Source organism: Thalassophryne amazonica, chromosome 6 (genome assembly GCF_902500255.1).
Source record: "Thalassophryne amazonica chromosome 6, fThaAma1.1, whole genome shotgun sequence".
Classification (NCBI taxonomy): domain Eukaryota; kingdom Metazoa; phylum Chordata; class Actinopteri; order Batrachoidiformes; family Batrachoididae; genus Thalassophryne; species Thalassophryne amazonica.
Window position 1 is genome coordinate 92823212 of NC_047108.1, and position 25420 is coordinate 92848631.

Sequence of the window (25420 nt, forward strand, 5' to 3'; positions counted from 1 at the left end):
GAATTCTGAGCTGAGCTGCTCCGTATCTGCTCGCTAAAAACAGCTGATCCTCCGCGACATGTCAACAACTAACACTATTTTCCACTCAAATGCACCTAAACTCTCTTTCCGAGGACCACATGATGCAAAAACGCAATAAAGCTTTCTTACCTGTAAATCTGGTCATGTTTTCTGCATAAATAAATATTATCTATTCTTTGTGCTCAAACGCCAAAGCAGGGGCGAATCCAGATGGAATGGGGGCGTGGGGCAGGGATGAGCCCCCTCCCGCCCCCCCCAAAACACCCCAAGATTAAAGGTCCAGTTTTGAAGCCTTTTTTTTTTTTACTACAACCAGTGGTGGGCACATAATCCGATAACAGATAATTATCGAAGATAATGTTTTCATTATCGGATTATCTTTTTAGATAAATTTTAAAACCATCATCGGACTAATTATCTTCCGATGAATTACCGTCCGATAACTTTTAGACTGATAACGTACTAAACTAAGCTGAACAGTGAAAAACATTTTTCAATCTGTTGAGACCTACCTGTTAAAAGTTTACTAATAAGCATGTTGTTCTAGTCTCTGCAAACAGAAACCACTCTATCGTCTGTAAGCAAAGAAAAACTGGTGACCAAAAAAAAAGTCATTTCCTTTAACACCATACTAATATAATCGCAATGTCACCAAGTCATCCAGAGGCATACATGTTTAACTTATGGTTCAAATTTTAACCACTCATTTTAGACAAGTTATTTAAAATTATTGTCATGTCTGAAGTTTATAAAGTGAAAATGTCAGATATATGTTTTCGTTTTAAAGTTATGTGCTAATTTTTAAGGTTTTGTGAGCACATGCTGTGCCAGGCAGCAATGCATTATGAGTAGCATAAGGTAATCTCAGATGTTCACGACAGGACAAATGCATTTCAGACACTGTTCAGGGTCCACAGATAACAGCATTAAACTCTAGTGCCTAAAACTCTCATGAATATATTCTCTGGGTTTATAGACATTAGTGTATTTGCGTTTGTTAAATTCCACGCATCTTAAATGTAGCAGACACGGATTATCTGGAATTTTGTTTGACATTTTTTCAAGGCCGCTACTGCCATCTACTGGCCAGGAGTGTTCATGGCAGTATTAAATGTCTGGGTACATGGCTGCTCTCAAAGTGTTGGTATTGTCCATTGTCCAGGCGCTTTTTGTGTGCATATATTTGTTAACTTTGTATTCTAAAACTACGGTTAGAAGTAATTCCGACTCCTTATTCGTCCACACGAACGAGGTTGGCGCCATGTTTTTAGTTTTTGTGGAAGTGACAACAAGAAAATAAGGCTCCTGATTGGATAGAATTTTAATCAGTACCGCCACCCAAAGGTTTGGCAGACTAATTACAACACATTTATACAGTTCGATGTGGATGGATTTTTTTTTTAAACGACGTAGTGTGGATGAAGTTTTTTTCCCCAAACTGAAAGGGTAAGATATTCGGTTTTATAAATACCCGACAACGTGTGTACATAGCCTTATGTCTATGAAAGGCACTATATAAATAAATTTACTTACTTACTTACTAATATTGAGTGCATGTTTTACAACATCATAAAAGTTTTAAAACATGCAATTGCGATGACACTTCCAGGGCTCTGTAAAAATGCCTGTTTTTACAAATAAAAATGGAATATTTTACAAAAGCACATTTATCTTTAAACCAACACACGACACATGTCACATTAACGTGTTGGTTTACATAATGGATTACTGAACCAATCACTGTTTATCACCTTTACCCAGAATGCTTTGCGGTCTGTGTTTGTTACAAAACCTCAGAATTAGTGCCTTATTCAACATTAAAAGATATATGTTATATTTTAACTTTGTACAAATGACAGAATTGACATTAATGGAGTTTTTCTATCAGTATTTTCAAAAAACCATAAGTTAGTATGAATTTATTTTTCAAGACCTCCGCCTGACCGGAGTGTTTAAATTGATAGGGAACTGCTCTTATGGCTGCTCTCGGTGCGTCTCTGTGGTGGGAGCGTTGTTGTAAACAAGAGCTTCCACCAGGGGCAGGATGTTGAACGAAAAATGATTATGATTAGTAAAGAGTTGATTTCGTGGGTGCTCTCAGGATTTGTCTGTGTTGCTTCCTGCAGGGGGCAGCATGGTCAAACATTCTTGCTTATTCTTTAGGTCTTTTACCGCTTTTGATGCTTTCAAAAGCGATCGTGTTAAAAATCAATTTCAGCTCTTTAGTAACTGCAAATGTCCCATAGACAACACCGGAATTTATCGGTTATCGATTATCTGTAACTTCTGATACATTTTTGGGTGGTTTATTGGTTTATCTTTATCAAAGATAACTTTTCAGTTATCTTATCTGTTATCGAAGTTAATTTTTTGGTTATCTGTGCCCACCACTGACTACAACTACTAATGCTACTTATAATAATAATAATTTTGACAAGTAAAATGTTTAGAGAGAATTTAAATGTTAGAAAAATGTTAGAAAGAATTTAATAGTTACATTTATAAACACTGTGAGTTAGAAAGTTTTACTGTTACAGTGCTGTCAACAGTTAAATATGAGGTCAAGAAAGAGGTCTTTATTTTACTTTTTATAAAACAAGTATTTATTTTGATTGAAGTCAAGAAAGGGTGACTATAAAGTGAGATTTGGCAAAACAGGTATCATTGTCATGTTGAGGTGGCAGAGGGTTGTTGTCGACAGCTGGGGAAAGTAACTAAAAGTAACTAGTAATCTAACTTAGTTACTTTTACAATTGAGTAATCAGTAAAGTAACTAAGTTACTTTTTCAAGGAGTAATCAGTTATCAGTAATTGGATTACTTTTTCAAAGTAACTGTGGCAACACTACAAGCCTATATAAAGAGAAATCTTGATCCAGAAACTGGATCCGGATCTGTACCACCTCCAAAATTTAATGGAGTCTTCCATGGCCTAATGTGCATCTGTGCTGAAACGTTCATCAAAATCTGTGGAGTAGTTTTTGACGTAATCCTGCTAACAGTAATCCTTCAAAGCCTATATAAAGGGAAATCTTGAGCCACAATCCGAATCCAGATCACCTCCAAAATTCAGTGAAGTCTTCCATGCCATAATATCTATCTGTAGTCCAAATGTGGTGAGAATCCATGAATTAGTTTTGTCGTAATCCTTCAAAGCCTATATAAAGTGAAATCTCGATCCAGAATCAAGATACGGATCACCTCCAAAATTTAATGGAGTCTTCTAAGGGCTCATATCTATCTGTGTTGAAAAATTCATCAAAATCTGTGCAGTAGTTTTGATGTAATCCTGTAAACAGTAATCCTTCAAAGCCTATGTAAAGTGAAACTTGAGCCAGAATCCGGATCCAGATCACCTCCATAATTTAATGGACTCCTCCTTGGCCTAATGTCTATCTGTGGTGAAAATTTTGTCCAAATCCATGCAGTAGTTTTGACGTAATCCTTCTAACAGATAGAGAGACAAATAAATGTAGATGATTTTATTATGTCTTTGGCAGATGAAGAAATGTCATTTTATTAAGTAAAACATACAATCCATTCAGTAGCTGATTAATGCAAAGGTTTACGTGAGGTGAGGGCTCCAAATCACGTACAAAAAATAAAACGTTGTGAAGAATAGGATAATATCTGGATAAGTAGAAGAAAAAGAATGAATGGCCAAATGTATTGCTGACGAAAGTAATCAATTTCTTGAGAGATTATTTATCCAGTAGAAGTACATGTATTGAAAACATCTTCTGGTAAGGTCTAGACCCTATTCATGTGTTGCGATTTAAGATGACATGTTATGAGTTTATCTATGAATAAACAAAACTGAGTTGAGTCAAATATGTGTGCAAATGTCTCAACAATGGCTCCACCTCCAGCACCTACAACATCAACTTCTATACAACTTCAACACAACTCTGCCAAGCAAGAAACACAATCTTGCAATGACTGAACTGGTTTGTGGCACACTGGGTTGTGCAGCCAATTTTGTTGATCCACAATGACACTTTATGAATAGAAAAACTGACTGTACAACACCATTCCTTTCCATAAGTTACATGAGTAGCTTTTCTGGAGGACCTGAGGTCCATTGGTGCTGGTGCTTATCTCCGGATTTCATAGTGTAAAGCGGATCGGGATCTGCAACTCCCTCTGATTGGACACCAGTCCATCGCAAGTGATGGTCTAGTAGTTAAAGCGTTGGCCTTGAGGATCCTCGGTTCAAATCCCAGCCTGAGTGGAAAATCACTAAGGGCCCTTGGGCAAGGTCCTTAATCCCAGTGTGAAGTGGGAACCTTGCATGGCAGCAACCTGACAATGGGGTGAATGTGAGGCATTGATGTGTGAAATGCTTTGAGCATCCGATGCAGATGGAAAAGTGCTGCATAAATGCAGTCCATTTACTTTCCTGGCCAAGGCTGGTACCCATTTACAACTGCATGGACTGAGAAAATACAGCTAAATTGTCTTATCCAAGGACATAGACAGGTAGCATGATCAAGTCTGCATATTGGTGCCCAACTCCAATTTACTGAGATACTTGCATTGCACAAGTTTTGGATTTGCAATAAAACAAACCACACCCTAACCACTTTGGCGCCCAAGGCAAGATTTTTTAATCGTGCCTCCCTTAGCAATTGCCTATACTGCCTATAGGCTTGGCCGGCCTTAAACCACACTATAGTACATACTGTATGTCAACATACATAAAGATCCTATCACCATTGGCAGTGTTGCTCACTATATGTCAGCTCCAACACAAAGTTCTATACCTCTCCCACTCCAAAAAAAAAACAGCCCCTCCCCCACAGGCTGCTACTTATGAATTCACAAATCAGAGAAGAGGAGATCTTTGGAGAGATATGGTCTCCTTAATAGAGACATTCAGGGACATTTATTCTGGCTGATGAGTTACCAAAGGGATCTTATTTTCTAAACGGAGTCAGGCATCAGTGGATCCTAGTAAAACAAGATGATGACTGCAAACTCGTGTTCTAAGAAGCTGCACTTCGGACGTCAACACCCTTATAGGCCAGGTACGGGTATGCCCCGCCCCCCCCAAAAAGAAAAAAGCATATCTACACATCAGAATTAACCAGATGTATCTTTCAACCTCTCTGCACTTTGCTTTCTTCCTGCCCCTCTCTCTCTCTCTCTCTCTCACACACACACACACACACACAAAGTGAGAGCTGTCCAAAACCACCAGTAACCCAAACAAAATCCAAGGTCAGCAGAGTGGGCTCACTGAGCTGAAACCACCGACCCCGGCTTTTCATTGCCAGGAACAGAATCAACAGAGGGAGCACATGAACACATCAGATGAGGTTACATTAACGGGTTGTGTTTGTCTGCGCAAATCTGGCTCCAGCCAAAATCACACTCTCCACTAGCAAACACTTCAGACACAATGACGGCATCTGTTGTTAAATCCATCATCAAACTTTCAATTGATTTTAATCACCAGCTATGTTTATCTACGGGAAATAAATGGTTAGACGCTGATGTTGGAGTCTGAAGTATACACCAGGAATGACTACATTTTTTAAATATAATAGTCAGAAAAACCAGAACATTGTTACATCACCTGAGCCCTGATGTTTCTTTTATTCACAGAAAAGGCTATAAATCTGAATTTTGTGAAGTTAAAACAGGAATCAAAATGCAAGTTGAGCTGGCATTTAAAAAAAAAGGAAAGCAGTGATTCTCACATTTACTTTGGCTTCTTTTTCATTGCAGACAGTATGAAGCCAAGATATTACATTTTGTGTGGTCAGTTTCTTTCATTCGTTAATAAACATCCAGGGCGGCATGGTGGATTAGTGGTTGGCACTGATGCCTCACAGAAAGAAAGTTGTGGGATCACTTCCCGTTCTTTCTGTGTTGGAGTTTGCATGTTTTCCCCATGTCTGCGTACGTTTCCGGGTGCTCTGCCTTCCTCCCACATCCAGAAGACATGCATGGTAGGTGAATTGGCAACTTAATTTCAGGGGCAATTTAGGGCGAGAACGAAAGAGGTATAAAAGCAGTATACATGAAAGACCGAGTCGTCTTTGAGGATCAACAATTGGGCAGAGGATCTCCAGTTTGAAACTGAACGTCCGTGATCCCTTGGACAGCACTGCTTCCAGAGCTATCATCAATCAATAGCCAATAGAATCACATGGGCAAGAGATTTTTTGGGGGAAATCTTTGACAGTTATATTCCCAAATGCCACTTGACATACCCACACTAGAGAATATTGCACACCTAAAGACATGTTTGCAGGTGGAATGGGACAAAAGAACATTTGAAGTGTTTCATCACTTGGTACCCTCAATGCCAAAATGTCTCGTTAGAAGAAATGGCAACATTACAAAGTGGCAAATGCTCTCGTGTCCCAACATTTTTTTGAATATGCTGTAGCTATATTAACAAAAGAAATTAATAGTGCAGCAGATAACAGAATACAGAGGAATCCTGCAAATGGTTATACAACCACCAAACTTGGCACAAACACCCTGTTGAAAAAAACAATTTTCACTTGAATTTCCAATAGGCAGCCAATTGAACATTTAAACAGGGGTCAAAATTAAAAAATGCTCCATTCATTTTGAAAACTATACCACATTATTTGTCTGATCACAAGGCTTCCAAAAAGGTATAGATTGGATTATCTATGACTGAATGTTCTGGAGTTATGGCATAAAAACAGCAAGAGTAGTGACAAAGATCAATTTCAGTATGTTCAGGGTTAAAAGTTAAAGTTGCTCTAATTTTGGTAAAAACGTATAGCAAATTATTGGTTGAGTTAATAGGGTTTTTAAAAGGAATAGTTAGCATCATGTGTTATGCTTAGTTATGTTACAGGGTAACATATGTCACATGTCATAGAATCCAATGGATGTCGACATTGTTTGACCTTTACTTTGCGGACCAAGCATTCAACACAGTTAAAACTATTCCATTTATTAATCATATTAGATGAAACAATAATTTGCTCCACTTTTTTTTTCTTTTTTAACCAAAGTTGGAGCAACTTTAACTTTTGACCCCTGTACAAACTGAAATTGACATTTGTCATCATTCTTGCCATTTTTACCGCATAACATTCAGTCATAGATAGTCCAAACAATACCTTTTTGGAATATTTATTCTGTAGTGCAAGAAGCTCAGTGGTTCAAAAGTAGGGCTACCAGCATGTAGACCTTGATTACCATGTACCTATTTTTGTCTTTAAACAAGACACTTATTCTGCATTGTCTCAGTCCACAAAACTGGAAACTGTTCCTGGCTATGTTTGGGAAAGGAACTTGAGTTAGACTGGTGTCCCATCAAGGAGAAGTCAGATTCTCCTCTGCTTCATGCTACGACATCCAGAGATAAGCACCAGTGGGACTAAGGGACAGCACTGGATTTACGTCTTCTCTGTCTCCAAAAGATGGTGCATGTGACGAGCTTCTTACCAACCAATCAAGTAGCACTTTGAATATGTTGAATGTAATCTTGAATGTCTTTTCCCTCTGATAACAGGCTCTGTAGTGACCCGTAGCCAGAAGAGTGATGGGTTGATAGACGCCACCGAAACTGAGGTAAAGGACATAATTATTATAATTTGTAGTAGTATTGCTAAGAAATTAATATATTTCTAAGAGATCAATCAGTCTCTCTCACTCTCGCTTGAAATGCCACATTTGTTTGCTCTGGTTTTGTAAAAAAAAAAAAAAAAAAAAAAAAGAATAAATATATAGAAGCTTGCAATGACCATTGGTTTATTATTATTAATATGTTGCAGAGCTGTTCAATTGTCAAGCGCATCCACTGGATTGGCTGATGTGACTGCAGTTTTTTTTCTGTGCAAGTGTAATCTCTCAGAAAATACAAGCAACGGATCAAGACCCTGTATTGGTAGATACCCAACATTACATGACTTTGATGGGCGGGAAAGGGGAGACTTTATCAGGACAACCCTAGAACTCACGTGGCATTACTTGGTGTTACAACCATTTAAAATGGATTGTAGAACATTGTCCTAGTCTTCATTTCCCAATCTATGGAGCTTTTTAAATAAATATGTATGTAGTAGTTAAGTTGATCTCCTGTTTATTTCAATTAGTTTATACTGAGCCAAATCACAACATAAGTTTCACCAGGGTGCTTCACAAGAGCAAGATCTAAGGCATAGGTGTCAAACTCCACCAGGTGATTTCACTGATGAACTTGTCCCATGTGCTGAAGTGATGTTATGCTGCGTTTACACATAATGACAGCACATCACGAATGCCACGAAGTATACATTCTTGGCAGCTGATCACAAATGTGACGATTTGAGGCAGAGGCATCAAGTGTCCTTAGGAACTGATGCAACCTGTTACCACGTGTTACGATTAATGGCTCATGTTGCTGGAGAATTATCAGGAACCATTACACATGGTCAAAAATAATGTTCCATGTTGTTGCGCGCTATCATGCGTAACAGCGCATCGTTAAATTTTGTCATGTTATGAATGAGGTGAATTGTCTCCACAAACACACACACCCATATTCATCCATCCGTCAGTTGCTGAACAATTCAGATCGCTCCAGTATGCTCTACAAAATCCACGGCTATGTGCCATGGAGTGGCGCAGAAAGGAGGAGAAGACTGAGAGCCAGATGTGTGGCTCCACGCAGCTCTCGTTTCGCTCTTTTTCCCAAACATCAGGCACATGCAGCAGGTGGAACACCTGCAGGAGCAGGCTGAGGAGCATTGGAATGAGACTTTTAGCCAACGGAACACAATTGGTGCAGCAGGGTATAATTGTGCGCATGTCAAAGATGAACGCTGTCACGCTCTATTAAGGATCACCACTAGTCAAGACGGATCAACACGCTCAGTTGCGACCTTCACGACATGAGGTGAAATGAGGGTGGTGTGTGACATTCGTGGAAGATTTTTTGACAGCCAAAAACATGCTCCACGAAAATCCCAAATATCACACACCAACATGCACTATTAAGAAACCTCTTCAGATGCGTTAAGTCATATTAAGAATGTCAGGAATGTGCCAAGAATGAAGCAAATATGACATTCGTAACGCATCTTGCCTATGTGTAAACGCAGCATTGGGTTAGGGGCAGGTTAGGCCAATTGAAAACTTTAAATTGTCCGTAGGTGTGAATGTGTTTGTCTGTATGTGGCACTGTGACAGACAGGCATCCACTCCAAGTTGTACCCCGCCTCACACCCTATAATTGTTGTGACAGGCTCCGCCCCCCGTGACCCTTAATTGGAGTAAGCAGGAAAACTCGTAATATTATGAAAAAAATCATAATATTACGAGAATAAAGTCTTAACATTATGAGAGTAAACTTGTAATTTTACGAGAATAAAGATGTCATTTTATGAGAGGAAAAACTTTGCATCTCAAAATGAGCTCTATGGTGCACTTTGTTAAGTTGTACTTCAGTATGGGTTTTACAGATATGGAAATGCTTCAACCTTTGGCCCATCTGCACCAAATTATCATTTGTATCAGAACTTTGAAAAGACTATGCAAGAAAATATGTCTATACCGGAACAGGAACCACACGGACTTCACCTGTAGTGCAGACGATTAGTAGCTCACAAAATTGCCTGTTTCGTGGAGGAGATGGCTGGAACTGGTGTCGTGTGGTTGTATCCCCCTGACAATTCCTGGTGGGGATAACTACTTTGTCACGACACCGGCAGCCGTCACTTCTCGTATAAATACAATTTTTTTTCTCATGAAATTACAACTTTATTCTAGTAATATTATGACTTTATTCTTGAAGTCTAAAAAAAAAAAAAAAATTCAATGTGGCCCTAAAATGCTGTTGTAGATAAGTCTGTGTCCTGGACCTTTTTTTTTATTATTATTATTTTGAATACAAACTACATGGAATAAGTTCATCATATGCATGATGGAAATTAGAAGCAGGTGTGGCTTAAGTTACAGGATGATTGTTTTTCCAGGTTTGTTTCATGTCCAAACCCAATGTCTGTTGTTGTTCAAAACGTCAACAAAAAAATAATGGGATATTTTTGGGCTGAACGTATATAAGTGTGTATTTTGGTGTGTGAATGAGTGTACATGAGTGGATGCCATTACTCATGGCCCTGTCTGACTCTGACGGTTCTGGGTTAAACAATGTTATTATTAAAGCCTTTCCAGAGAAGCTTCCTGCCTCCCTCCAGTGACACCCTTACTAACTATAAATCAACCTCTTGAGCCCTGCAAATCACACACAATGTGCGTGTGTGTGTGTGTGTGTGCCCGCGCGCGCACAGGAGTGTGCAGCCATTGCAGCTGTGGTCTCAGGAGGTGACTCTGCAGCTGAGTGCATCATCATCATCACAAAGCCAACCCCATGTGACGTCTCTAGAAAACTCAAAAGTGGAGTAAACAAATGATAGATGTGAAACTCAAGCACACTCTGCCTGCACGTAGACAGCCAGGGCAATCTGACATTTGACCCCAATTACCTTGACGTGCCCCCAAATAATTAACCTCTACCTGACCATGCCAACTCTGGAATCCACCCGAGTGCGTGAAACATTTCGTCCAAATTGGGCTGAAAATCTAATTCCTTGATCCTGACCTTTGCCTAAATAAATGTAAGGGTTAATTTCAGGGTCAATCTTCATGTCATATCAAGTTAGCAGGAATCAGCAAAACGACCTTGGAGGAGCAGGCCAGCAAACAGAGAGGCAACCCACCTCCATGTGTGCACCAAGTTTACTGCAAACTGGAATTAAATTTTGACATGATAGATGTGAAACTCAAGCACATGGGTTGAGTTTCACATGTGCCACCAGACTTCTCACACGTAGCAGAAGGTCTGAACATATCACACCCATTTTGGCATCTTTGCACTGGCTCCCTGTCTCTGTGAGAGCAGATTTTACGGTTTTGTTATTGACTTATAAGGCTGTTCATGGACTGGCGCCATCTTATCTGGCTGATCTGGTGGAACTTTACGTGCCGGCCCGGGCTTTGCGGTCACAGAATGTGGGACTTCTCTGTGTTCCCAGGGTGAAGAAGAAGTCAGCAGATCAAAGAGCCTTTTCGTACCGTGCACCCACCCTGTGGAACAGTCTTCCTGCGACTGTGAGGCAGTCAGAGTCTGTGGACATTTTTAAGTCAATACTGAAAACCTATTTTTATTCTCTTTCTTATTAATAGTTTTTATTTTTTTATCGGTTTTATTCTTCCACTTCTGTTTTATTTATGTATTTGATTTTTTGTATTAATTTTTAATTATTTAAATTTTATGTTGAATTGTTTTATGTAAGGTGCCTTGAGATGGCTTTTGCTGTGATTTGGCGCATTATAAGCTAATTAAACTGAAATTGACCTCAATTACCTTTAACCAATGTGGGTCTTTGTCACATCTGACCTCACCTGTGCAATTCCAGAACCCACCTCCATATGTGTACCAAATTTGGTGGATGTTTGAGTGGAAGAAAAAGAAAAGGAGAAAACCAATTCATAATTTTGACTTTGACTCCAACAACTCCTTCTTCAGCTTGCTGAAGAAGGAGTCCTACTTATCTTTGTTGGTAGGTCGGACCCCAGAGGCAGCTGACAGGTACCGGCAGGCCAAGCGTGCCACAGCCCATGCGGTCGCAGAGGCAAAAACTCGGGTCTGGGAGGAGTTCGGGGAGGCTATGGAGGAGGACTATCGGTCGGCCTCGAAGAGACTCTGGCAAACTGTCCGACGCCTCAGGAGGCGGAAGCAGCTCTCCACCAGCACTGGTTACGGTGCGGGTGGGGAGCTGTTGACCCTGACTGGGGATGTAGTCGGGCAGTGGAAGGAGTACTTCGAGGATCTCCTCAATCCCATCGTTATGTCTTCCAAAGAGGAAGCAGAGACTGGGGACTCGGAGGCGGACTCATCCATTACCCAGGCCGAAGTCACCGAGGTGGTTAGAAAGCTCCTTTATTCCTTAAGGAGTTATCGTCTGCTTTTTTCCACTGCCTGTTAGCAGCTAAGCTAGGTTGTGATTTAGAATTACAGACGGAACAAACTCAACATTATTTATTTGAGTTACTCCACATAACTGTTGCAACATTGCACGTAAACAGTATTTGCAGACAGTATCTGCCCCAGATCATCCAATGAAAGACGTCATTGTGGAGTAATTTCGTCTGAGTTTTTTTTTTTTTTCTTCCCCTCTCTGTAAAACAGCATAAGGGAGGGCGCTGACGTTGCGAGTGGAACCGGTCATGTGTGCAAGGAAACTAATACATCAGAACTATCATGCCCTGTATGCAATGGGGAGGACAGTGTGTCAGAAGATCATCAACTGGCCCCCACTGCGCCAGGTATGAACGACATCAACCGGATCACGACTCTACGAGATCTTTCTCATTTGAACGAGGAGGACTTCCCACGTGCATACAGTGAATCTCTGCAAGTGATTCATCAATACAGCGTGGATGATATACGAGCAGAATTAGCGTCAGCCTCTATGAACGTGCTGTTCCAGTTACACTCTATACTGAGCGAGAAGGTGTGTTGTGTACACGAACAGTTCCGTGAGCGACAGATTGTCTGCCGAACAGCTATTAAAACTGTTGTTTCTGACATAATTAACCTGGGACTCTGTCTAGTTAATGGGGAAGTCTGCCGTGATATGGACAAAATCTTCCTGGAGAAGCTCCGAGACACCACAGCATTCACACCAGATAACCTGTACACAAAATATGTAGAGCTACTGCCTCCCTGCCTCCCGCGTAACTGCCGCTGTCCATAGAACCACAGAGGTGACTGAGATTTACATTGGTGGCGCAGCAGGCAATGTGACATGTGATGACGTGAAACATGAACTGGCGACCATGGGTGTGGCTATCCAATGATATGACATTAGTGTGCTATCTGACAATAGTGACTGGAAGTCATTTGTTGCTAAGGTTCCACGTGATAGTCAACATGTAGTGCTCGATAGTGACAAATGGGACAAAAATCTTAGGGTGCAGCCCTTTCGCGCCCTGCGGAACAACAAGAACAACAAGCGCCAGAGTAACAAATATGGACGTAAGCAGCCACAGCATCCACCGCAGTCACAGCAGTCAGGGAGCGTGCAACAACAACAGAGAAAATTTAGTGATGACCCGGTCCCGAACAGCAACTTCTCCAACTGTCAGAGCTCACATCACAGCTACCAATGCAATGGTTACCAACGCGAGGAACACCGGAGCGACAGATACCAATGTGAAGGGGAACTGGCGCGGCGGCTACCAATGCAACAGCTACCAACGTGACTTCTTTCAGCGCAACGCTCACCAGCGTTACGCCTATGAGCACGACAATCGGTACATCTGGTATAACCCTGATGATGAACAGTACATACGCTACTACCAGTGCAACTCCCTCGCCTATGCTTAGAGCTCAGAATGAACGTGTAGATAAAGACAATTCCAGTGCATATCATGAATTTTAATTGCAACAGTCTTAAAAGTTCATATGGTAGTATTTTAAACATGATGAATACAAATGATTGCATGTTTGTGTGTGAGACTTGGCTTAGACCCAGTGAACTGAACGCTACAGGTCGTGAATTGAATAACGAGGGATATTGGTGTAACCTTTAGTCGAGCATTGACCCCGAGCAGGTTCTTGTAGGGCAACCATATGGAGGTGTCGGTTTCATATGTCTCAAAGTACCAGGATTCACTTATATCCCTCTCAAATGTGACAATGACAGGATAATGGCCATCCAATTTGTGATTGACAATAAGGTACAACTTACTGTGATGGGTGTCTATTTACCTCATCATGACAGTTCGTGTAGGCAGGTGACTTTTTATAGTGAGACACTGGAAGACGTGCAATGTCTCATTGACACGAATGACCCATCTCCTGTGCTTGTGCTTGGTGACATGAACGCTTGTATGCCGTGTGCCAACCAGCTAACGAGCCACTGGTATAGGTCGCATCCTTTTACAAAGCACAGCTACATGTTTTACGATTTTGTATGTCAAAATGAAATGTTCTCTTGTAATTTCGAATTACAGGGTCTTTTTCATATATATAGATCACGTGTTTTATTCTAAATTCGCTCAAGAAAATGTTCGTGACTGTACTATTATGTGTTTGCCAGAATTTGTGAGTGACCATTTGCCTATTAGAACCACGGTTGTTATACAGGTAAGTGATGGTGCTAGGGACTCGAACTTTTACCCCTCCGCTCCTAGGTTCCCTAGGATAGACTGGTCTGATGACTCCCAGTGCCAGTTATACGCTGATTACGTCACCATCGCTGCCACTGACCTACCCCGTGTGGACGTTGACCTCATCCAGGATGTTGAGATGGCCAGGCTCCAGGTGGACTCTATGTGTAATGCCATCCAGGACGTTGTTCACCAGGCCACCCAGCATGTCATAGATGGCCGTTCGTCATACCAAGGCCAACACCAGAAGAAGCACTTGTGGAACAGTGAGTGTCTTCATGCACAAGATCGCGAGCATTTTTGGTATGGCTTGTGGCGAGCTGCTGGTAAACCCCGAGATGGTCACGTGCATGCCTGCTACAAGCTGTCCAAGAAGGCGTTCCGTTCGGCCTGTCATAGAGCCGTCAATACGAACATTTACCAGATGTATAACCAGCTCAACTTCCTTTTAGGGCAGCGGAATATGAATAAATTCTGGAACCTCGTCAGAAGGAGCAAATGTACATCCAGCTCTACAGTGTATAACATCAGTATAGACTCTCTCCATAGCCACTTCAACAAGAAGTTTGACTATGTGAGCAATGGCGTCACTGAGACTGTTCGATGTTCCGAGTTATTAGTCCATCAGAATTACAAGTCAGCAAAGGCACACGTGGATACAGACTTTGTGATGACCGAGGATATGCTTCTGTCGTACCTGGGTAAACTCCGTCAAGGGTGCTCCGTGGGTATTGACAGCATCACTGCTGAGCATTTGAAGTGGTCTACTGGAACTCAAGTTATTTCCATAATATGCCGTATGCTGACATTGTGTATTTTTTATGGTATAGTTGGAGACTCCTTTACTAAAGAACTTCTTGTACCACTGCTAAAGAAGCCCAATATAGACCCGTCCATTGCATAGCACTGTCAGCCCATTGTCATTTCCACAACATTCTCGAAGTTGCTGGAGGTCCATATTCTCTCTATGTGCAGTGAGCATGAATTTCATGACCTCCAATTTGGATTTGTGGAAACATCCATGGCTGTGGCTATGACAAGTGACATTATTGACTATTGTGTCAGTAGACGATCGCCCGTTTATGTATGCGCGCTTGACGCGGAAGGTGCCTTCGATGGTATCCCACATTCAGTGATGTTTGCAAAGGCACTTGTCATGATACCGATTTTATATTGGCGTCTTTTGTTATACTGGTACAGCAGACTTGTTGTATACATCAAATGGGGTGATAGGATCAGCCATGAGATTGTTATTCGGAAGGGGACCCGCCAGGGTGGACTGTCATCCCCTTTCATCTTTAACTTGTTGTACCAGGACCTGGTGACGGGTCTGTCCTCCATGAGCCGTGGCATCGCTATAGATGGAACGACATATAACGTCTGCTGCTATGCTGATGACTTGTTACTCTGCAGCCTGACGATCTCCGGTCTCCAGGATCTAATGGATCACGCTAACAGGTACATTACCCAACATGGACTCAGCTTTAATCCTTTGAAAACCATGTGTGTGACATTTGGTAAGAGTCCTTACACCAACCGCTGTTGGACCCTTGATGGCACTAGGCTCGTCGAATCCACAGAGGTGAAGCATCTAGGAGTCACTCTTGCCAACAACGCCCAAAGTCACTCAGAAACGTGCATTCAGGCAGCCAGACGCGCGTTTTACTCTCTCCAATGAACGGGGTTCTGTGCAGGGGGTTGTAATCCTGGCACCATCACTCATATTTACATCTCTGCTATAAGACCTGTTCTGACCTATGGTTTAGAGTGTACCTACCAGAATAAAACTGCTATGTATAGGGTTGAAGTTGCCCAAAGTAACTTTCTTAAAGCTGCTCTTGGTCTCAAGTCCTACTGTAGGTCATCTCCTCTTCTCCAAGCAGTAGGTGTCGGTCGTGTCAAAAAATATGTCAACATCCAGAAACTATCATTGTTCAGGTCTATGTTCTTGTCGTGCTCACATACACATGTACTGTGTAAATATCTTTTATGTCAAGCACTTCAGGGTCAATTGTTTAGTCAGGCTAATCTCGTTACAGCTGTTGTTAATATCTGCCAGGAGTATGGTATATCCCTAGCTAGATATCTATGCGACACTTCTTATAAAGGAGCTAGCAAGAGAACCATCAAAAGAACCCCTGAATGTGGTGTCGCTGACAGTGTTCACTTCATTTTAACTGCCGCTGGCGGCTTTGAGAACTCAATTGTCAATGATTTATTGTCACCATTTTAATATTCTTGTGCTTGTCTATTGTTGATTTTATATATTTTATTTTTTTCTCCATGAATTAGGAGGTTCAATAAATTAAATTAAAAAAAAATTATAATAATTAAGGGTACTTCTTCAATCATTCTGCACATTTGGTAGAAACTGGCCCAAGCACTTTAGAGAAGTAGTGGAACAAACAAACAAAATTCTCAAATTGCACTACGATGCTTTCACTGTGATGTTGAGGAATGCTGTAAATTATACAAGATGTGGTTCGGTTTGGTTACACGTCTCCCTCGTTTTGTTTCGATGCTGACTTCATTGTGGCTCGTCTAAGAAATCTGTGCAGTAAAATGAAAGGCAAACAGCCTTTAGAAGTAAACCGAATATCTAATACTGACTACAGCCCCCTAAAGATTAGTGTGTGAGCGCAGGCTCAGACAATCCCATCTCCGTTCGACCGAAACAAATAAATGATGTGTAAAATAAATGATTCCTGTGCGGCAGTGATGGCTCATTCAGTGAATGTTTGTGACTGTGCCGACACCCCCTGCTGGACCAAAAAGATCACTACCACATGAAAAACAAACCAGATATGAACCAGAAGTTCATAAAACTACAAACCACAACAAACACACTCACACACTCAAACAAGGTAACAACACAGCATAGCATAGTACTGCATATGCACGCTCATGTGCAAGCAGCCAAAGTCTAGACATCTGTAACCAAGCCAGGTCTCTCGCAGCTAAAGGAGAGAGAGAAATATATACTGTGCAGCTGCCGAAGACACAGTCAACCCACAAAAGAGTCATAGTGCACCCACAGCAAAATAATTCAGCTACAGCTGAGCTATGAGAAAGAAGTAGAAAGAAAAAAAAAAACATTGGGATCAATAGAGAATTGCAATTAACCCACATTGGCAGGAGCAATGCCAGATTAGACACAGGATGTCGATTCCATTTCCTGCACCATCGGCTCCTCAAACTTGATTGGCCGGCGGCGTGTTTGGATCCGTGGCTGTACAACTCAGTGTATTGTAGTGATGATGATAATAATACGTATTAAGGGTGAAGAGGGAAGGGAGGGGCCCACACAGCAGAAATATAGCAGATAGTCATCCAAAAGTCACAAAACACTGCCAACTGTCACATTGTGTTTGTAATGTGTGCAGTTTCTTTTCTGTTTTGCAATTCTACAGCGCTGCAGTGCCTGCCACACTGTCATCTTTTCAAACTTCTTGCACAAAAAGTCCAAGTCCAATGTATAGCTTCATCACCCCAATGTTCACGTGGTGCTGAAAGGTGCATTTGCTTTGCACTTCAAATCTTTCAAATCCTTTGCTGTTTAAAAGATCTTACCTTTAAGCACGCCCTGGCTGTTAAGTACATTCCTTGGAATCAGCACAGAGTAGAAGCTTTGAGAGAAGCCGGGCCGACAGGGACTTTTGGAAACGTGCTCCCCATTACTCCTCTGCAGGGGAAGAGAATACAACATAAAGACATTGATAAACATGGATTCCATTGATTTCTGGCCTGGAGCCTTGGAGAAGTGCTGCAGGTTGTTAAGGCAGCAACATATGCAACAGGTTTATCAGCTGGGTCACTGGGTATAGGCAGATTATGCACTCTGTGAAAGCGTAGCTGTGGCACTGGCAGGTCCAACATTTTGGGATGCTCAAGGCGAAGCAGCATGAATAGGATGCAGCAGGGTTTTTTTTTTCAGACTATGAGAGGAAGATGAGTAGGAGCCACTGAGACAGTCTGCAGAGAACTTTGCACCAATTATTTAGTCTTCAGTTTGGTTTGAATTGAACAATCTGACACTACTCCAGGCGCACAGTTAAACGACTGCAGGTGGCACATCGGTGCCAAGGCTGGCTGCATTCTGAATTAAAAAGATAATAAACATTCAGCTGATTTGAGTAACATCTTTTCCCCCCCTGACCTTACATCACTTTAGAGGGAAGAAAAAAAAGGCGCAGAGGATGATGATTCAGTGCGCCTTTTTCGTGCGTAATTTGGCGAATAGAAAAGCGCACAAGCGCCTTTAGAGAGTGTTTATTAAAAGACAAAAAGTTTGACTCGTTTTACGTCTTTTTAGTGAGATCATATCCTTTTTCGCATCCGGAGGTGACTAAATTAGTTTACTGAAGAAGAAAGGTGCTTCCCCGCGTGCTCAAAAATTAAGCAATGATTAGCTGTAACGCGGGAATCCAGTAAGATCGATGCCTTTTTATTTAAATTAAGTTTATTTATTTATTTTCCTATTTCAATTTGAAACGCATTAGGAAGCAATTAGCGCAGATCTGTGGGTGAATAAGCAGCAATGCGCCTCTGCAGCACGCCGGACTCTCCTCCGATCACTTTATCCTGCGCGTAAAAAAATAAAAAAATATATCCCTGACGCTGCATCTTCCTCACAACTCCGCTACATGTGATAAAGCTGCACTGAAAAGAAAGGAAAAGAAGAAAATAAAAGAGAAATCTCACCCAGGATGTGCCGAGAAGCAGAGCTGCGGCCAGGACCAGAGCGAAGTCAGTTCTCATCATGGTGAGCGAGACACCGAGAGCTGCTGCCTGCGAGAGGAACCACAAAGAGCTGCTGGGTCGATTCGAAATTCTTCTCCTGCGATGGAGCAAAATTCCCTCCTCTTAGTCTGATTGCTCGTCCGCCTCAGTGCTGTAGTTTCCCCCGGCTCTCCGGTGTGCAGGTGAGCGCTCAGCGCAGCACCAAGGCGCATGCCAGCGTCACTTCTCCAACCCCTCCTATGAGCCGGTGCGCGAAAACTATACACACGCACTTAAAGAAACACTCGGAGGAGCTTTTGGATCAAACCACCGCATTGCATTTTTTTTTAAATCATCCCTGTGGTGGGTTTATTAATTGTTGAGACTCTCATTGTAATGCACAAACACACAAATGTACACATTACTGAAGCACATTTTATTATTATTTTTTTTTTTTACTGTTACTGCATAAACAATAGAGAAACATTACTGAGTGTTCATATTTATTTTCTCACATAATTCAAACAAAACTGAAAATGCACTTAATACACATCTGCTCCCAGGAGGCATGAATATTCACATAATGCAAATAAATCAGTTTAAGCTCTGCTCATTTTCCAATTCTGCCCCCTCATGGTCATTGGACTACTGGGTGGTTCCTGTAAATCTGTGGTCTATAGCGCACAATATAAAGGTATAATGTTTTTTGTAAAGTCTGGAAGCATGTGCTGGCACCGCACCTCAAACATTGTCCTTTTTGGATAATAGCGTACCAAAAAATTAAGCACAATGTTTCATGCGTATTCCTCCAAATTTCCATGTGCATTTCATATTTAATTCAGCACGGTGGCTTTGTAGTTGGCACAGTTGCCTCACAGCAAGAAAGTCTTGGGATCGCTTCCCACCTGGCTCATTCATTGTGTGTAGAGTTTGTACATTCTCCCTGTGTTTATGTTTGTTTCCTTCATGTGTTCTGGCTCCCTCACACTTCCAAAGATGTGCAGGTTAGGTGACTAAGTGAATTGTGCATTATGGTTGAAAACCCCAACACAGAGGTAAGATGGGTTGGTGTAAGAAACAGGCTTTATTGCGAGAATCGGGGTCATTGCCAAGGTTGGTACACAAAAAGCCAATAAAATCATGATAGCGTCCATGAGGGCACAGGCCGGCGGAAGGTTTAGCAAACAGAGCTAGAGATCAAAAACAAAGCAAACAACCAGAATAAGTAGCAATGGTGTCCAATAATGGTAGGCAAAGTCAAAAACTCACAAGGTAGGCATGAGGAAACTCTAGGAAATTCAGGAAGAGGGCAAAAAAAAAAAAAAAACATTCAGGCAAGGCGCAAGAGGAACACAGGGGTATAAATACACTGGGAGGTATCACACAAACTGACAACAGGTGAGGGTAATCACTGATGGGGAACAGCTGAGGAGGGGCACAGGAAGAAAGCTAACAAAACACACGAGGAATCTGTGACCACCAAAAGAAAACAGGAAGTGCATGAGAAAGACAGAACAGTGACATCACAGATAACCAAACCCAGGAACCATCACAAGAAGACAAAAGACAAGGACAGCACAAACAGGAATCCCATGAGGGCGTACGCTCAAACTCTGAGCCTTGCTCTCGTTTTTGGCTTTCAGCTTAAAAGGTGGCATAAAGGCCAGTGTGATATTCATAATTGTGAGCAGAAAGATCTAGTATGCACATGCGAACCACTGTTTGTTTTACACAACTTTCCCACAGAGAAGAAAAATCCTAAAGCGTGCAAGAAATGGATTAAATGTGAACGGAAGGTTGCTATGATAACAATGACGAGATGTACCTTCCTTGTAGTCCTTGCAGAGCAGATATAATAGTGCTCTCTCGTCATTTGATTTCATTAGGGGAGGTGATGGTCAAGTCGTTAAGTACTGGGCTTGAGACCAGAGGATCCTCGGTTCAAACCCCAGCCTGACTGGAAAATCACTAAGGGCCCTTGGGAAAGGTCCTTAATCCCCAAATTGCTCCAGATGTGTAGTGAGCGCCTTGTATGGCAGCACCCTGACATCGGTATGTGTGTGTGTGTGAATGGGTGAATGTGAGGCATAATTGTAAAGCGCTTTGAGCGTCTGATGCAGATGGAAAAAAATGCTATATAAATGCAGTCCATTATCTGCATACAATCATGGAGGGGTGACATTTTTATGGTATTTTTTTGGTAATCCATTCATCTATCAGTTTCAGAGAGTCGTCATCAGTGTTGTCACTTTGAAAAAGTATTCCAATTACTGATTTAAAAGTAACTAAGTTAGATTACTAGTTACTTTATTTGTTACTTTCAGAGCTGCTGACAACAAACCCCCTGCCACCTCAACATGACAATGATAAACTGTTTTGCCTATGATCAACTTATTAGAAGTGAATTTTTAACAGTAATGTAAAGCAAACAATGTATGTCCTGACATTATAAGTTGAACTTAAATACTATTTCCCTTAAAAAAAAGTTTATGTAAAACATGAAATAAAATCAATCTTTCTTGGCATCAATGAATATAAATACTTGTTTTCTAATATATATATATATATAAAGTCAGTCTTTCTTGTTCTCATATTTAACTGTTGACAGCACTGTAATGGTAAAACTTGCAATTTCTAATCTACATTGTTTAGAAATGTAACAATTAAATAGTTTCTAAAAATTTTATTTGTTGAAATAAATTTTTATTATTATTATTATTATTATTATTATTATTATTATTATTGAGATGCCCAATTCGCTGATTGGAAACTTTAAATTGTCCATAGGTGTGAATGTGTTTTTCTGTCTAGATGTGGCTTCATAATGGACTGGCATCCTGTCCAGGATGTATCTTGCCTCTCTCACCCAATGACCACTGGGATAGCTCCTACCTCCAGTGACCTTTAACTGCAATAAGCATTTTTAGAAAATGGATGAATTTCATATTCAACTTTCAGAAAGTGTTACGATCTGTTCTGATACAACCAAGGCAACAGGTTACGGACCCCACTTGCATCAAATGAAAAAGAAGGGGGATTGTGATTCAACTTTATTGTCCACGTATTTCAACACACGCACAAGGAATATAACTCCAGATGCACTTCCTCACAGTACTATCACAAACTAGACACTTGGCATAAAGCAGACTTATACGGGACAAGGATTTGGTAGGGAATAATATAGTGACTGTCGTTTCAACCATAAGGTATGATGGCATGGTTACAGTGTGCAGATGGAGATACCATGTACAGTATGCATTTTACAAAGTGTAAAAAAGTTTAAAACTGTGTGTGTGCATGTGTCAGTCACCTTTAGCTGAGGATATGGTAACTTGAAGAAAAATATATCAGGTTTTGAACTTGAAGAAAAATATATCAGGGTTTGAACTAGACATCCCAAAGGACAAACTCGAATGGGTTTGAATTTGAGCAGGACCTGGTTGCTACAAGACTTTCTGAGGAGACAAACACACACACACACACACACACACACACACACACACACACACACACACACACACACACACACACACACACACACACACACACACACACACACACACACACACAGACAATTTAATGAACAGAGTATTATTGTAGTTTATTATCCACTGGGGGCAGCATGGTGGCTTAGTGGTTAGCACTGTTGCCTCACAGCAAGAAGGTCATAGGCGCAATTCCCATGTGTGGTCTTTCTGTATGGAGTTTGCATGTTTTCCCAATGTTTGTGTGGGTCCCATATATATATATATTCCATCCATAATAAATGTTCGGGCTCTAAAATAATGAAAGCAGAACTGCCAGAATTGTATTCACCCACATGGTAGAATGGTTAGGTTGACGACACAGCTAACTGTTTCTTTCCAAATACAATATTAAAATATCAAAATGTCATTTGCAAGTGAGATCTGGCTAAGATGACAGTGCATAGTCATAATTAACAACAATATAATGGTACACAAGATTAAGAACAAAAATAATGGTAAATGGTGTCCATTCGGCAGCTCCCATTTGGTGTTCGGGGTCGCCACAGCAGATACAGCCAGATCCGTACAGGTAGTTGGCACAAGTTTTACGCCGGATGCCCTTCCTGACGCAACTCCAGTTTTACCTGGAGAAACACACAGCCACTGGTATTGAAAAGAGGTCTCCCATCCAAGTACTAACCAGGTCCCGCACTCCTTAGCTTCTGAGATCTGACGGGATCAGGCTTACATAGAGCAGAATGGCTGCAACAAAAATAATGGTAAATAAAAGCCAAAAATACAAATTAAAACATTCACAAAACAGAACCTGAGTGTCTGAGAAAGCATTTTTAAATTTCCCAGAGTTAATGTTTTAAAATATCCTGGCGTTTATTCTATGAGGTGGGAGCTAAATGCTTTTTTGACAAGTTCAGTTCTGACCTTTACCTAATTTATTCAACACAATTATTATAATGATGCACCAGCTGTGCATGCCTGATCCTGTCAGATATCAGAAGTTAAGTAGAGAATGTTTTGATCAGTAAAATTGACTCATCAACTAATAACTTCTGGGAAATAATTCAACGTTTAACAAATCTGTTTCAATGTTCATTGGTGGTACTCACAAAAGGTAAATACTTGATCTGGTTCATGGTTCAAAAAGTAAGAAATCGACTGATTTTAATAATTTGGATATGGCTTTATTAAAAAAAGTTATTGATTGTATAGTAAAACCGTTCAATTACATTTGCAATATGTCACTAAGTACTGGTAAATTTCCTTCTCAAATGAAAATAGCCAAAGTAATTCCTCTGTTTAAAACTGGTGACAAACACACATTTTCTAATTATAGACCTATATCACTTCTGCCACAATTTTCCAAAATTTTGGAAAAAATATTTGCTAAAAGATTAAATGATTATTTACTGAAGCATAACATCATTTGTGAAGAACAATATGGATTCAGAAGGTCTCGAAGTACATCACAGGCTTTGATGGACTTTGTGGAAAGTATAGCAACTGCAATTGACAATAAACAATATACAGTAGGTGTTTTTGTTTTTTTTTTATTCACAGAAAGCGTTTGACACAATTAACCATGGAATACTATTAACTAAACTGCAGAAATATGGAATCAGAGGTCTGGCATTTGAATGGATAACTAGTTATTTACAAGGCAAATTTCAGTATGTTCAATTCAATAATACAAATTCTGAACTCAGGGAAGTCACATGTGGGGTGCCACAGGGCTCAGTGCTGGGTCCTTTGTTGTTTATAATCTATATAAATGATATAAGTTGGGTGTTGAGTTCACTGAGATGTGTCCTTTTTGCAGATGATACAACTGTGTTCTGTAGCGGTGAAAATCTTGAACAGCTTCTGGACATAGTGAAGAAAGAACTGGAAAAATGTAAGGTTTGGTTTGACGCTAATAAGTTGTCACTCAACCTTGGGAAAACCAAATGTATTATATTTGGAAATAAACAGGCACCCAAATGTAAAAATTTAACTATAAACAATAAGGAAATTGAGTTAGTAAGAGAGAATAAATTTTTAGGTGTTATAATTGATAATAAACTTAGCTGGAAACCACATATAAATTATGTGAAATCAAAATTGTCAAAAACTATAGCCATTTTGTATAAAGCCAAAGACGTACTGCCACAGGAAGGGTTACTTACTTTATATCATTCTCTGATGGTACCTTATATGACATATTGTGTTGAGTCATGGGGAAACACAAATCAAACACCAATCCAATATTCCTTTTGCAAAAACGAGCCATACGAATCATCTGCAATAAACAATATTGTGAACCAACTCATTCTCTATTTGTGTCTTTAAACTTATTAAAATTTATAGATTTGGTTGATTACATTAGAATTCAAACTTTGTTTAGAGCGAAAATCCAAGCCTTACCGAGACATGTCCAGAATCTGTTCAGATTGAGGGAATCCAGATATAGTTTCAGAGGTTGTGCAATTTTTATAAAACCACCAGTAAGAACAAATGTAAAGGGTTTTTGTGTGTCTGTGGTTGGGGTGAAGAAATGGAACGAATGTTCAACAGAGGTTAGAATGAGTGGTACCTTAGTAAGATTTAAGAAACTACTCAAAAAGAACATCATGTCTAAGTATCATAAAGAAGCAAATATAATTTCATTTATAGGGAATGTTCAATTTATAAGTGGGATTTATTGTATATTTGAATGTGTGGGTATGTATATGCGTATGTAGATATACAAATATGGGTAGGTGTATATGTATATATGTATATAAGTGACCGTGTATATGTATGTATATATATGTATATATTTATGTATGTAAAGTATATACGTATGTATACTCAACAAAAATATAAACGCAACACTTTTGGTTTTGCTCCCATTTTGTATGAGATGAACTCAAAGATCTAAAACTTTTTCCACATACACAATATCACCATTTCCCTCAAATATTGTTCACAATCCAGTCTAAATCTGTGATAGTGAGCACTTCTCCTTTGCTGAGATAATCCATCCCACCTCACAGGTGTGCCATATCAAGATGCTGATTAGACACCATGATT

At 40.4% G+C, this 25420-nt stretch overlaps 1 protein-coding gene across 1 annotated transcript in view; it reads right to left on the minus strand.

Moving 5' to 3' along the window:
- Window positions 1–19216, minus strand: part of LOC117512653 (cadherin-4-like) — a 990586-nt gene extending 971370 nt beyond the window's left edge. Inside the window, 2 exon segments of the mRNA XM_034172806.1 lie at window positions 17739–17850; window positions 18870–19216. Of these exon segments, the coding sequence (XP_034028697.1) occupies window positions 17739–17850; window positions 18870–18929 (172 nt within the window). The 5' untranslated portion in view covers window positions 18930–19216.
- Between the last annotated feature and the right edge of the window lie 6204 nt (window positions 19217–25420).